The sequence below is a fragment of the Conger conger genome, chromosome 1, assembly GCF_963514075.1.
Source record: "Conger conger chromosome 1, fConCon1.1, whole genome shotgun sequence".
Classification (NCBI taxonomy): domain Eukaryota; kingdom Metazoa; phylum Chordata; class Actinopteri; order Anguilliformes; family Congridae; genus Conger; species Conger conger.
In genome coordinates, this window is record NC_083760.1 from 32,100,440 (window position 1) to 32,113,514 (window position 13,075).

At 39.0% G+C, this 13,075-nt stretch overlaps 1 protein-coding gene across 3 annotated transcripts in view; it reads right to left on the reverse strand.

Annotated features, from left to right (window-relative positions):
- The window catches only part of LOC133107594 (ephrin type-A receptor 7-like), a 93,184-nt gene extending 83,004 nt beyond the window's left edge, over positions 1-10,180 (reverse strand). For all 3 annotated transcript variants that reach the window (XM_061216597.1, XM_061216590.1, XM_061216583.1), the window contains exons 1-3: positions 10,078-10,180; positions 8,239-8,303; positions 6,263-6,932 (exon numbers count right to left, since the gene is read on the reverse strand). In XM_061216597.1, coding sequence (XP_061072581.1) covers positions 6,263-6,932; positions 8,239-8,303; positions 10,078-10,171 — 829 coding nt within the window. In that variant the 5' untranslated portion in view covers positions 10,172-10,180. The remainder of the gene's footprint in view (positions 1-6,262; positions 6,933-8,238; positions 8,304-10,077) is intronic.
- Positions 10,181-13,075: the final 2,895 nt, after the last annotated feature.

Genomic DNA, 13,075 nt, shown 5'->3' on the forward strand with positions numbered 1-13,075 from the left:
ATACGGTACGGTATCCAGCAAACTGAATATGTTGCTTTATAGATTCATGAGACGGTCATCTTCACATGTCAGGCACTTGCCCAACTCGCTCATGGTGTGCTCTTTTCGCGTGGTCTACAACAGTGCAATCGTAGCCATCGTCCCGAATGTGGATTGCTCGTGCAAGTTTCCTTTAAACATACATTTGCATTGTCCTCTTTGTAGCCTACACTCTGGCACACTTCAGTAACACGTCAGTCAAGATCGAGGAACTCCTGCCTGATTTTCAGCTGAACAGCCGAGAAATAATAGTTTTGACGGGTTGGTCCGGTACTTACAGGCCTTTTCACTGCAATTTCAAGGTTTATAAATCTATGTTGCCATAGATTTCAATTTCAGTATTCACATAATTTTTTATCAATCTGCGAGTGTGATGTTCATGCACGAGGTCCAGGGCTTGCAAAAGGCCATTTTACTGTGCGACCAACACTCTGATTTTGCAAACCTGTGTGACCTCTAACCAAGCTGAGCACTCTCCCTGATCACTAAGGTAGGCTTACACTATCTATAGGTAAATCTAGAATAAGCCCAGTCGATCCAGAAATGCTATTGCCTTGTATTTCATCACTTTGTCTCAGAAGAGTGGGATATCGGCCTGGTTGTACAATGGGTGCTCCACTTTACACATAGCATTGTCGGGTCAAGCTCTGTTGGGTCAAGCGGTTTTGGGGGGCTTGTAGGCACTCCCTCTTGTTTCGGCTGGCTTACAACGGGGAGTGATGAGAGGCAGAGACTTGGCGTCAAAGTCTGCATTTACATAAAATCTCAATAAATATTGCTTAATTCATCATGTGTCGTCAGACTGAAATGATGCGAAGCCTGCAGAGCTAGTTCGGGCAGACAAATCAAAAAGCGCCACCCCCTCACATGATGCTTATGTCTAATGGGAGGGGCTATATAAAGCACCAACCATACCTGTTCAGGCTGTTGCTTTTTTTGTACTGTTAGCTGTTGCTGCATTGCTCAAATTTCCCTGCTCTGGAAATCATGCAAATGCCTGGGTCATTATGCATGCTAAAGCCATAGTGCTGCCTGGCTCTTTCTGTTGTATTGAATGTTTTGGCATGCTGTAGCTCCTATTCTGCCATTGCTCATATTGCATGCTATTGCTGCATTTGCTAGCTGCTTTGCTTGAATTTTCGAAATCATTTTGTTTGCGCTCCTGCCACCACCCCAGCTGTGAACTCTGCTTCTCAATGTCCCCATGAGGGGGAGTTTGTAGTCACTCCAAGTTGTTTTGGCTGGCTTACAACAGGGAGCGATGAGAGGCAAAGCCTTGACACCAAAGTTTTCATTTATATTAAACCTCAATAAATATTACTTAATTGTCTGACTGAACTACATTATTTTACCATTATGTTTTTATTTAATTATACATCATACAAAAAAATAAATTCATTATGTTCAAAAGGCTATTGGAGGTTCGCACAGCTCTTACTGGGAGGAGCAATAACTTTGCATATGATACATAGAAACATGCACTGAGAAGGCAACGAAGAGCATAAGTACCTTTGGCAAACGGCTTATGCAGAAGTAACCTAAATACACAAACCTCTCTGACATAGATCCCCAGACTATCAAGGGTGCCAAGACTCTCTCTAATAAGGATGTTACCTCCGACAGTGGTGCATTGAGACTTAGTGCTTATGCACAATTACAGAAATTAATGAAAACAATGAGCTTTGACAAAAAAAGAAACAAAAAGAAACACCTCGCTATACTAAAGGGAACAACATGCTACTGTAAACAAACACACAGCAGCACCAAGAATAATCTCCACAGTATGGATAGAGGGATTATTGAGTTATCCCTTACGCTTGCTCAAAGCTGTAGGGAGTCTGAGCCAGTCTTAATTACCACAGGGCCTCAGTACTCCTGGGTCCACATCAACTCAGCCTAAAGCTCTTTCCTTCCTAAAGGTAGCTTTTAAACAAGGCGAAATAAGGAAATAAACTATGTGGACGAACAGCCAATGAGAGCAAGCGTGCGGAAAAGGGTGCCGTAAACTCAAAACTATAACACTCGGCCTAGACAGAAGGAAGCTGCTAACGGGGTCTCAATTCCCAGAGAAATCCAACTGTGGTGTGTCTAACATTTGTGCACAAAATAAAATGTGAAGGTGAACGTGTGACAGACTGTCCTCACTATCCTAAGGTAACGAAGGGCGGCTGCGTGTTCAGCTCCTTTACCCTTTCACCACAACAGGTAAATCAGTATCATCAGTCTCATACCTCACATAATTCACAAACAATGGAAAAAAAAAACAACATCCAATGGGAATTGGAAAACAACACACAAGCCCAGAGTCAAGGAAATACAGGACTTAAATAGAAAGACACGCAGCTGACCTTCATCAGTAATCAGACCACACACAGCAGACAATTGGAATCAGTAGTCAGCACGAGGGTATTAATTGCCTGATAGCCAAAGTGAAACTAATCACCAAATTGGCAGAAATACGGCAAGCCCGCCCTCTAGCGGCGCAAAATGGTGGTTCTTGGAAATTCAATCTATTGTATTTAACACCACATACACAACCCATAATATCATTCAGTTTACAAGTGTCCTATTGGAGTTACTAAATGTGCTTTTAGGAAACCTGCCTAGATATAGCTTTGAAAAAGCAATGTAGAATGCTCATTTTTGGTGAAATTGTCATAAAATTGGAAATTTCATATTTTCTGTGGTTCCATTTTTTTTCTAAGCCCACCAGACACAGCCATGAGAATCTGTATCCACTACTTTCAGTTAGAAATAAAAGCCTCCACTGCGTTTGAGCATCTGTAACTTTATTTTAGTAATATTTAGAGTAATTCTGGCTATTATTCCCAAGGGTTACTCTTCAGAAGAGACCAGGATTGTGCCTGTAGTCAAAAGGGTTCAAGAGTAGTAACCATTTTATTTTCAAGCTTGTGTTAAGAAAATGGGTGATAGTTAAGGGGTTAAGTTTGGTTGTTACATAGTACAATTTTCCCATCCACAGACTGCTGCTCACCTTTCAATGCCCCATCGCAGAATACATAGCAAGTACCATACTGAACTTACTGTGAACTCAAAGTTCCACACAATGTGTTTCTTTAGTTACCTTGTAATTGGCAAAGATGTTTTATTGTTTATGATATTAGCCTCCAGTTTGCAGTGATTTTGTTTTAGAATTCAAGGAGAGTGGAATTTTTTCTTGGCAGTTGTCAACTATAGACACAATTATTATGCTGAATTTCATTACACTATGCTGCAACCTTCTTACAGCTTGTTTTATTATCAGTTATGATAATATGAATAGAAAGAGGTGACTTTTTTATCAATTTTTTATCATTTGCTTTGTCTATTTGATATTGAGCTTGTTGTGCTATATTGCACACAATTGCATAAAAAAGAGGTAATTATTTTTCACTGATCAAATTAAAGACTGTGGTGAATAAATAGGCTCCTAATTGGTGAAAGTGTAGAAGTCACAGTGGGGGGAACATTGGAACTGACTACCCAGGGCCCTAGGCTTACTCACTACCTAGGGAATGGGGCCAGGCCAACAGGGACTGCATTTGCCCAGGGCCCAGAGTTTTGTTCTGTACCCCTTCTTGCTGGATCCAGCTTCCCAATTGTCTGGGATTAAACACAAGTGGCTCAGGTACATGAATAGGACCTGGATGGTTGGAGGTTCAAGCCCCAGTGTAGCTGCAAGAACATATGCACAGCTGTTCGGCCCTCAACCCCACACTGGTCCATGGGGATTGTCCCCAGCTTTGTCTAATCAACTGTAAGTTGCTTTGGATAATCGTGTCAGCTAAATTCCAATAGTGTAGATTTTTTTGGACATATCCAAATGAGTCAAGACAATGGTCTGAATCAGTGCATTTGCCCTTCCCTGATTTCCTCTATTATTACATATTTGTCACACTGAATGGTTTCAGATCGTTAGACAAAATGTAATTTTAGACAAAGCGATTATTTTTTTATTATAATTTCTTTAATGAAAAAGATTTGAGTCATATCACCCATGTGAAAAAGTAATTCTCCCTGAAACTGAATGACTGTTTGCCACAGCTTTAGCAGCAAAAACTAACAATAATAGAGGGAAATCAGGAAGGGGCAAATACTATCGCACACTATAAGTTATAATGTAATTTTCTCTTTTCAGAATAAACTGATTTCCCTAGAGAACTACTGCTTATATGGCTATGTGTTTATTTATATTTCTAGATGCTTTAAAAACAAACTGTTGACCAAGCAACTTGGGGAAAAAAGTTAATATTGAGCCCTCACCTGGCCACTAAAACTAACCACCTAGAAAATAATGAATAATTCAAAGACAAAGCAAATTATAATGAGCTAAACCAGCTTTGTGTTAATAAGTTCAAGGAAAAAATTCTAAAAGAAATAAAGCACATGTGCTCCAAAATGTGCTGACAGCAAACCTAATTAGGAGCCTATTGATTAACTCAGCAAAAAAAATGTTACCTCTTCTTATTTAAGTTTTTTGCAGTATATAGCACAATAACCACAACCTGAACATGGGAATTGACTGATTTATACTTCTTTTTTTACTTATTGATCTTATGCTTCTGCTTTTTTAGACTTGTTTATTTTACTATTTTATTTCTTTAACTTCCCCATTCTCAAGTTTGGTCTGAACGACAACTGAATCTCTGGACCATGTCTGACCATGAGTTGATGCCACATGATTGGCTGTTTTGATATTTCCATTAATGAGCTGGTGTACAGGTCTACCTGATAAAAGAGGTCACTGAGTGTACAAGATGGCTTATCAATTAGGTAGGTCCATGCACTTTGTATAATACAGTTCTTCAAATAAAAATGATCTGCTACTATAACTAATGACTAATTATATGACCGTGTGAAATTTTGGTGGCTTTGAACATGCAGCAATTATAATATTAATGCAGAATCAACAAAAAAAACTGCCATTTTCTGTCATTTAAGCCCTTTCCGTGTCAGGGTTTCTATCCATAAAAATATTTTTTGCTGGCTGAGCAGATACAGGTGTCATCACTGAACACTGCTAACATGCACCGATATCACCACAGTTATTGATGCACCTTCCTATGTCTGCAAATGTAGGTGTTACATTGTACTTGCAAGACATTAAAAAGAGCACCACATAGAATCATGAAATAGGCCAACAATCACATGACTCCAGTGCAAAGTGCCCCGAGGCCTTTTAATCCCCTAATTCACAAATATGTGCTTATTTTTATCTGACTAAGCTTAAAAGGCAGCATGTATCAAGATGGAATACCCAGGCACTGGTACATGGACATCGAATTTCAGTCCTTGGAACATCTCAACCACCAGGGACTGATCAATAGGCTTCTGGCCTTCATTTACATTTGGGTCATAATGTAATTACTTCATGTTCATAACGTCATGTTCATGTATGCAGGGAACTTTTTGCACTCACTGGAGACTGCTTGATTCACTGATAAGGTGTTCTACAATTCTACTGCAACAACACTGTCTTTCTTTTCTGTGTAAAGGATTGGATGAGCACATTATCATTACTATTACCCTCATGCTGATTATTCGCATGAAGACATGAACAGATTGTGTTGAGAGCAATAATAGCATTATTAATAATATAATCAAATTATATTTTATTCCCACAACAATAATTTGATTTGAAATCAATCAATATTGAAATATTGTGGGGGGGAGATCAGCTTCCGTCTGTAGATACATGCTATTGCTGTGCATGATACACTGCCTGCAGAATTAAAACAATAACTAGTGGTCGTACTCTGTACACTATGTCATACATTACATTTTAGGAGGTGTTATGGGCGCATCCATTGCATTTTGTGGATTAAAATGATTGAAAGATTTTGTGTTGAAGAAATTATATAATCGTAATAAACTTGGAATATCCCTTATTTAGACGTTATATCCCAGGTGTTAATAAGCATCTGTTTAAGGAATTTCTCTGAAAGCACATTGTTTCCGACATTTATCAGATGCTTATACAGAGCAACTGACAGATGCCGTTTTGTGCATACAATCCATTTAGGCAGGCATTTTTTTACTGAAGAAATTCAGGTTGAGAAACTTGATCAAGAGTACAACAGCAGTGCCCTAACTCGAAATCAAACATACAATGTTTGAATTATCGATTATACTACACAGCTATCAGGGGAGGACAGTATTGATATAAACATGTTTAACATTAATAGACAGTTTCTGGAACAAACGTGGTCATGAATATACTTACGCTCACACGAGTCACCTTTCTGGTGAAATCCTGCTTTGCAGACACATTTTCCAATGGGCACAAGCCACTCCCCCTCAGTGCTGCAGTGCATCTTGGGAGACGTTTTGGCCTCCCCCTCTGCTCCACTAACGCACGTCCCTTCCACCTCCACCAGGGAAGAGAAATCCAATCCAGTGACGGTGTCGGGAAAAATAGCCAAATTCTCAATTATTGACCAGCACTTCTTGTAATACACCTTGACAGACACTAGGGCTATGCAGGCACCAACATCCTGAAAGGCCAGGTAAAATCCTCGCCGGGACATGGGGCCAATAACACGCAGCTCTGTGTTCAGCTTCATTTTCCTTTCTCCCAAGTCTCCCTGGGTGAAGCTCTCGTCAGCAGCAATAGTGTCAATCTTCACGTACTGGGTCTCACCTATTTCCCTGCCCACCTCAGACTCTGTTTCCCGGTAATACAGGTTGAAAGTCTCCTTGCATGTCCCCACAACACCAGGTAGGCTGTTGCAATCCCTTAAGGTGAATTTCAATTCCACAAATATCCTTTGGGCGGCTCCCTTTGCAATCCAGCTAGTCCGCAGCCAGTTGTTTTGATTGGGCTCCATAACTTGGCAAACCTGGTATGTCCGGATCGGGGTGTAGTTTTCATCCAAACCACTGATCTCCTCCCACTGAAAAGCAAATGTGATAGTTTTCGACAATACTAGTCAATTACATTTCAACCAATAGGGACCACCCAACACAAAGTCAAATTTGCCAGAAAAATGGTTATCTAGATGGTCTCTGGCCATTGTGATCCTCTTCCCCTTTCTATTATACATGCAGAAAAATTTTGTATACAGCTTTGAATTACTTTACCTTGGAGCTACTTCAACAGCATTTATTTAGAAAGAAGCACTACACAAGTGGTTTCGCTCTGACATGGAGTCAGGGAGTCCGCAGAACTTTGAAATTATGTCTGCTTATGTGGTCAGTCATTTCTTGACCTGTAAAAAATACCATGCCTGGGTCAAATTTATATTTGAAATTGACCCAGCTTGGTATTTTTACATTGATTTTTTTATGTAGTGAGTGCTTTAAGATAACTAAAATGTTTGCCCCTTAAGAAGCACCGGCCAGAATGGGATTCATTCCTTTTTCCACAGTGCAATTTCAAGTGGTCACAGCATATGCTGTTTGAAAGCATTAACTCACAGTTCTATCTGTATGAACTATTTTATAATGCCATTGCTTTAGCGACATCAGTTCCTTATTGTGTAACATATGGGGTGGAAAAACAAGCCTGGGGAATGCAGTGAAATTCAGAAGACACCAGGATTATGCCTGTAGTCAAAAGGGCTCAAGAAGAGTAACCATTTTATTTTGCTTAAGCTTGTATTAAGAAAGGGGGTGATACTTAAAGGTTAAAGCACTCCTGTAGACCCCTGAAACCTTTCGGCAAAATATGCACTTAACGAAAATGGGCAGCCATATGAAATCATAATTTTGCTCTTTGGTGAAAGATTTTTACAAAAAATAGTAATTGCCTGTACATTTAGGTTCAAGTATTTAATATAATTATTTTACTCAGGTATATTAAAATGTATGTACATCAAATGTGGTATTGACCATAATGAATTCTTAATAAGTTAATGCAAAGTATACACAGTAAAATAAGTTGACTGACATATCAAATATAAATATAGCTGACATCTGCTGCAAGTGTGCAATAAAAAGCTTGCCTGTCAGGCTGAAAAGAGGCAATTGGTGTGCTATAATACTTGTATCAAGAGTGGAAAATTAAAGAAAGAAGAAGCATAGCTTCCCTTTGGCAGGCTATAGACCATAGTGCTGTCATGTCACTGATTGGTCAGGGATTACACTCACCTGGTGCGTCAGGTCCCTGGTTAGAGGGGAGGAATGAAAACCAGCAGTATCCTACGACTGGCCCCAAGGGTCAGATCTGAGTATCCCTGCTATAGACATTAGAAAACTTACCCCACTTGGAGGAGATGAAATCCACTCCAGGTCTGTCTGTTGGGCTTTAGAATCCAAAAGGATTACTGTCATTAAAAAGAAGTGAACCGTTTATTAATATATAAACACGCACGCACACACACGCACAGTATGATTCAATCTCAGTCCATTCAATTTCAGTAATTTTGGCAATACAGTAGACATTAATAATAAGACACTATTGTGAATTCATGTAGCCTATGTTTTGCAATGTGTTGTTTAGCAAAATGAAAACTGCACAGTTGATATCGATAGGAAGACGGTAGCTTCTGTTGATATTATCTGTGTATTTTCTGTGTCGCAGTAATTCAGTATGTTGGAAAGCTGGATGTATGCATTTGTATATGCGCTGCTGTTTACCTTCAATATTATGCCCTGAGAAAATATAAACTATTCAGTGGCTCCTACGGTACATCAGAAGAAAGGTGGTTCATCTACAGAATGGTTCATTCTATGGATACTCAGTGCATCGACTCGGAGAAAAGGAAACCAGTGCCATTTTAGCACACATGCAACTTTTGTATTGAGGTATAGTGCCTGGTGGATATCATTACTCACTGCGGCTATTTTCCGTAAAAACAACAGGACAAGACAGACATCTATATTCGTTTTAATTACCGAGAGCCAAGAGTGCGCGTAGGATTTCAACATTGCAAAAGCCTATACGCCTCCTGTCTTCATTTATCGCCATTGCTCCCCTCCGAAAATCCGAAATCTGGAAAGCCTTCACATGCCTAAACTTGCTAAATTCGTTAGCTGTGTTGTGTAGCGATTATTTTTACGAAATAGATTAGTAGCTACTAGTCGGAGTGCGCGCAATCAGGCAAAAAGTACAACGTCATGAGTTAAATACAAAGGCAACTATTAGGCGACAGTTCGATGTGACTGTCTTTACCAGGCAAGTTGTTTCATATATACCACTGAGAACTACATTTTATTACATTTTTCCTGACTCATAACAAATGCAGCAAGCTCACTAAATAACTGAACCCAAAATGTGTTTCCCCTTAACTTGTACAACTTTTCCATTACAGCCAATTACGTCCTCAAGGAAAACGGGTTTTTATTTATTTTTTAATTGCTCTGAATGTTTAAAAGTCCAAATGTCTAATTCTCTTTAGAGTAATAGTGGATATTAAATATTTCAATTTCATAAAAAAAGATAATGAATTAAGACGTGGAAATTAATGCATATGACATTACAATAGCGAGCCTTTCACCGTATACGAACAAAATAACGGCAAGCGAATTTGACTTACAATAATTCATTGTTGATGTTGCTTAACTGTACAGTTGCCTATGTATCTATTCAAATGTTGATTACTTTATTAAATGTAACTCCGATGACACAGGAAAAATAGCATGTATAACAGCCTTGTAAACTTTGTTTGACATGATTTCCTTCCCATGCGGAAGATTTCGGCTGATGGGTAGTATGCTTTAGCAAGCGCTAAAGCTCGACGGGTCATGTAAAGTTAGAATGTAAAGAATTTTGCATATCCTATTTATTTCAACAGTGATTCTGCACAATCGTTCACCATTAAAAAAAAAGAAAAAATCACAGATCATGTATACCGGAAAGTCGGTCTACATGCTGTTTCCTTAGGAAATACTTGTCTCTATAAATAAATAAATCTTTGTCGCATAATAATAATAATAATAAAAATAATCATAATAATAATAGTCATTTAGATCGACGCCCCTAACAATACATAAAGTAGTAAAATTGTGTGGCTTTTGTGTCACTTTATCACACCGCAGGCAGATTTCTGCATGACCGTGGGAAAGGACGCGGGAGAAGGGAACAAGTTTATCCCTTACCTTCTTTCATGTTCTGTGCTATCCCCATGCTCGCCTGACGACATACATAAAGGCAAAATGCAATCCACAGATTGGGAATCGGTATCGAAACCATGGCGCAACTGTAAATTGGCTATACGTGCTTTTTCCACAGCGCTTCCTTGCCATTGACGGCGCTGTAGCAGGACTGAATTTGCGCGTCTCCTCCTCTCTCTCAAATAGCTTCGACAGCTGTGGGGCGGAGACTATAACATCGGCGATGTCAGTCAACAGAAATGATGAGTGGAAGGGCTTCCACGATCTCGGATTATCTTGGTGCGCTCAACGCAAAGCAGAGGTGGACCTCCGGTGTTATGAAGGTGAGAATGGATCTATTGGTTACCGCAAACATGCAGTGCCTTCACGTACTCACAGGGAAACAAAGAAATGAACCCACTTTAAGTAATCTGCAACATTAAAACTGATATGAATATCCAGGAAAAAGATGAAAAATTTCCAAGACACTGTCCGCTCATTGTTCTTGCGTAAAGAATTTACAGAATTGAATCACCATGGCAGAAATGACAAGGTAAGGTATATATAGGCCTATTTTAAATTTAATATGCAATTTAGTCTAATTGGTGCCATTCTAGGTTCCTCTGAGAAATGAATGAATTTTAATTCCGATATCCTACTCCATTGCATTATTTATTTATATTTTCCTAACGGGTTCATATTATGCAGGCGCTTCCAGACTGTAAAACATAACTGACCTGCCACTGACTATTCGTAGTATCATCTCTTACTGCACAAAATGTATGTTCAGATTCTGTATCTATCAAATATTATGCCAAATACTTCCAGGATCCATAGAATATTTGATTAAGAAATTCATTAAAATGTGTTTAAAGTTATCCCATGTATTTCAAACAGTTATAATGAACATGCTGAAAGATCAGATTCTCAGTGTTTTATGAGTTAATTTTGGCAATTGATTACCTTGCTAAACTGTTTGTTTGTGAAGCAATCGACAAGTTCATTAATTTAATTATATGCCAAAATGAAGCACAAGAATCCCATTCATAACTATATCAGTTTATTACCAAGGTGTCAAAGAGTTTGTTTATATATATATCATCATATACCTGTTTTTTTCTGGGCTATGACTGTAAAATGCAGTGTTGCAATCAATAGTGTCCCTCTACATCTGAAAACTCTGTCTCTGTCTTCCCTGAACTCAGTGACAAGCTCATTGCCTGTGTCTCTCTCCAACTTAGTCACTGTCTCACTGCCTGTGTTCTTTTCTAAATCATTGTTTTCTCATACTGTATGCTTCATTTGCTGGAGGCTAAGCCACAGTACATTTGTCATAACAGCTTTTTTTATCACTAGTTTGTTTTGATGCTAAACAAATTATTCTGAACCATGACAGAACTGTTTTGTATGGCATGTCACTAATGATATAATCTCAGAGTCAGCTGAGGCTCATAGTTTTTTATTTATTAATTTTTTTAGGTTTTTTTTTTATTGGGTTCAGGTCTAGTGTATATACTGTCTTTAGAGTGCAAATGTGCAAACTGCTAAGGTGAACCTCAGTGAATAACTCACTGTCTGTCTGCCTCTTTAGCTCAATGACTAACTGAGTGGGGCGGCCTGTAGCGTAGTGGTTAAGGTAAATGAATGGGACACACAAGGTCGGTGGTTCTAATCCCAGTGTAGCCATGATAAGATACGCACAGCCGTTGGGCCCCTGAGCAAGGCCCTCAACCCTGCATTGCTCCAGGGGAGGATTGTCTCCTGCTTAGTCTAATCAACTGTATGTCGCTCTGGATAAGAGCATCTGCCAAATACCAATATAATTTAAAAAATATATATATATATTTTTTCCAGAGTAACTGCATGTTGTTTGCACAATCACCACCAGGTGACAAATGTGAGCACTCTAATCCATAGTGGTCTGGAATACTTTTTCACCATGAGGAGCTAGCATTATCATTTGCTGAAACTTCTGTTTCCGGAAGTAAATACAGTACCAAAATACTCACCATATGGAAATTGATGAAGAGGGAACGAGCATTTAGCACATAACTTTCATACAGTTCTCAGAACAGGTATGTGGTAATCAAATTAACTGCATAGACATTTGAAGCATGGTTATGTTTTGTTTCTATTTATATACTACGCAGATAAACAGTTTTATTGATTACTTTGTTTCTTTTTCACAGAACATGGAATAAACAACATTTCTAATTATTTGCTGGTTTAAACATCCATACAGAATATTCTGATTTGAACCAAGTTTGGGGTTTTTTTCTCCTGGAAAATAATGCAGATATAAAAAATTCATGCAGTTATTTGTAGTTGTTGCAGTGAATGCAATGCAAGATGAATGGTAACATTTATTGACAAGAAGCACTCCACCAAAGACCAAACCTAGCAATGTACATCTTGTAGGCTAGTACACCAAAACAAACTTTGAAGAAGTTAAAATGGACATACAGTGACCATGTTTTTCAATAATGCACTTTGAGTGCGGTTACAACATTGCGAACAATGTGCTTTTTCTTTCCACAATGAACCAGGGGTATGTTCCCGATAACAGTGTCTCTTAACGCTTTACGGAGACTCTAAGGCACAGGTGTCAGACTCCAGTCCTGGAGGGCCGTAGTGTCTGCTGGTTTTTGGGGTGTTCTGGGTTCATTCAAGTCACTGATTGGTTAAAGTATCTACACGCCTTGTTCTCAAGGCCTTAATTGGCCTTAATTGACAGCAGATTGAAAGGAAACCGCAAAAACCCGCAGACACTGCGGCCCCCTGGGGATTCAGTTTGACACCCCTGCTCTAAGGTATACCTTACTAAAGTTGTTTTCTACGTGTGTTCCCCGAACTATCACTTAGGCTGTTGCTTAAGGGATAGCTTCTATGTGTGATGTTACTAGGCCCATCTCTAAGATTATGCACTCCATGCAGCGACTGTTTGACTGCGTTATGGGAGAAAGTAGTGTTATTTATGAATAAAACACTTCAGGAATGCTTAAAA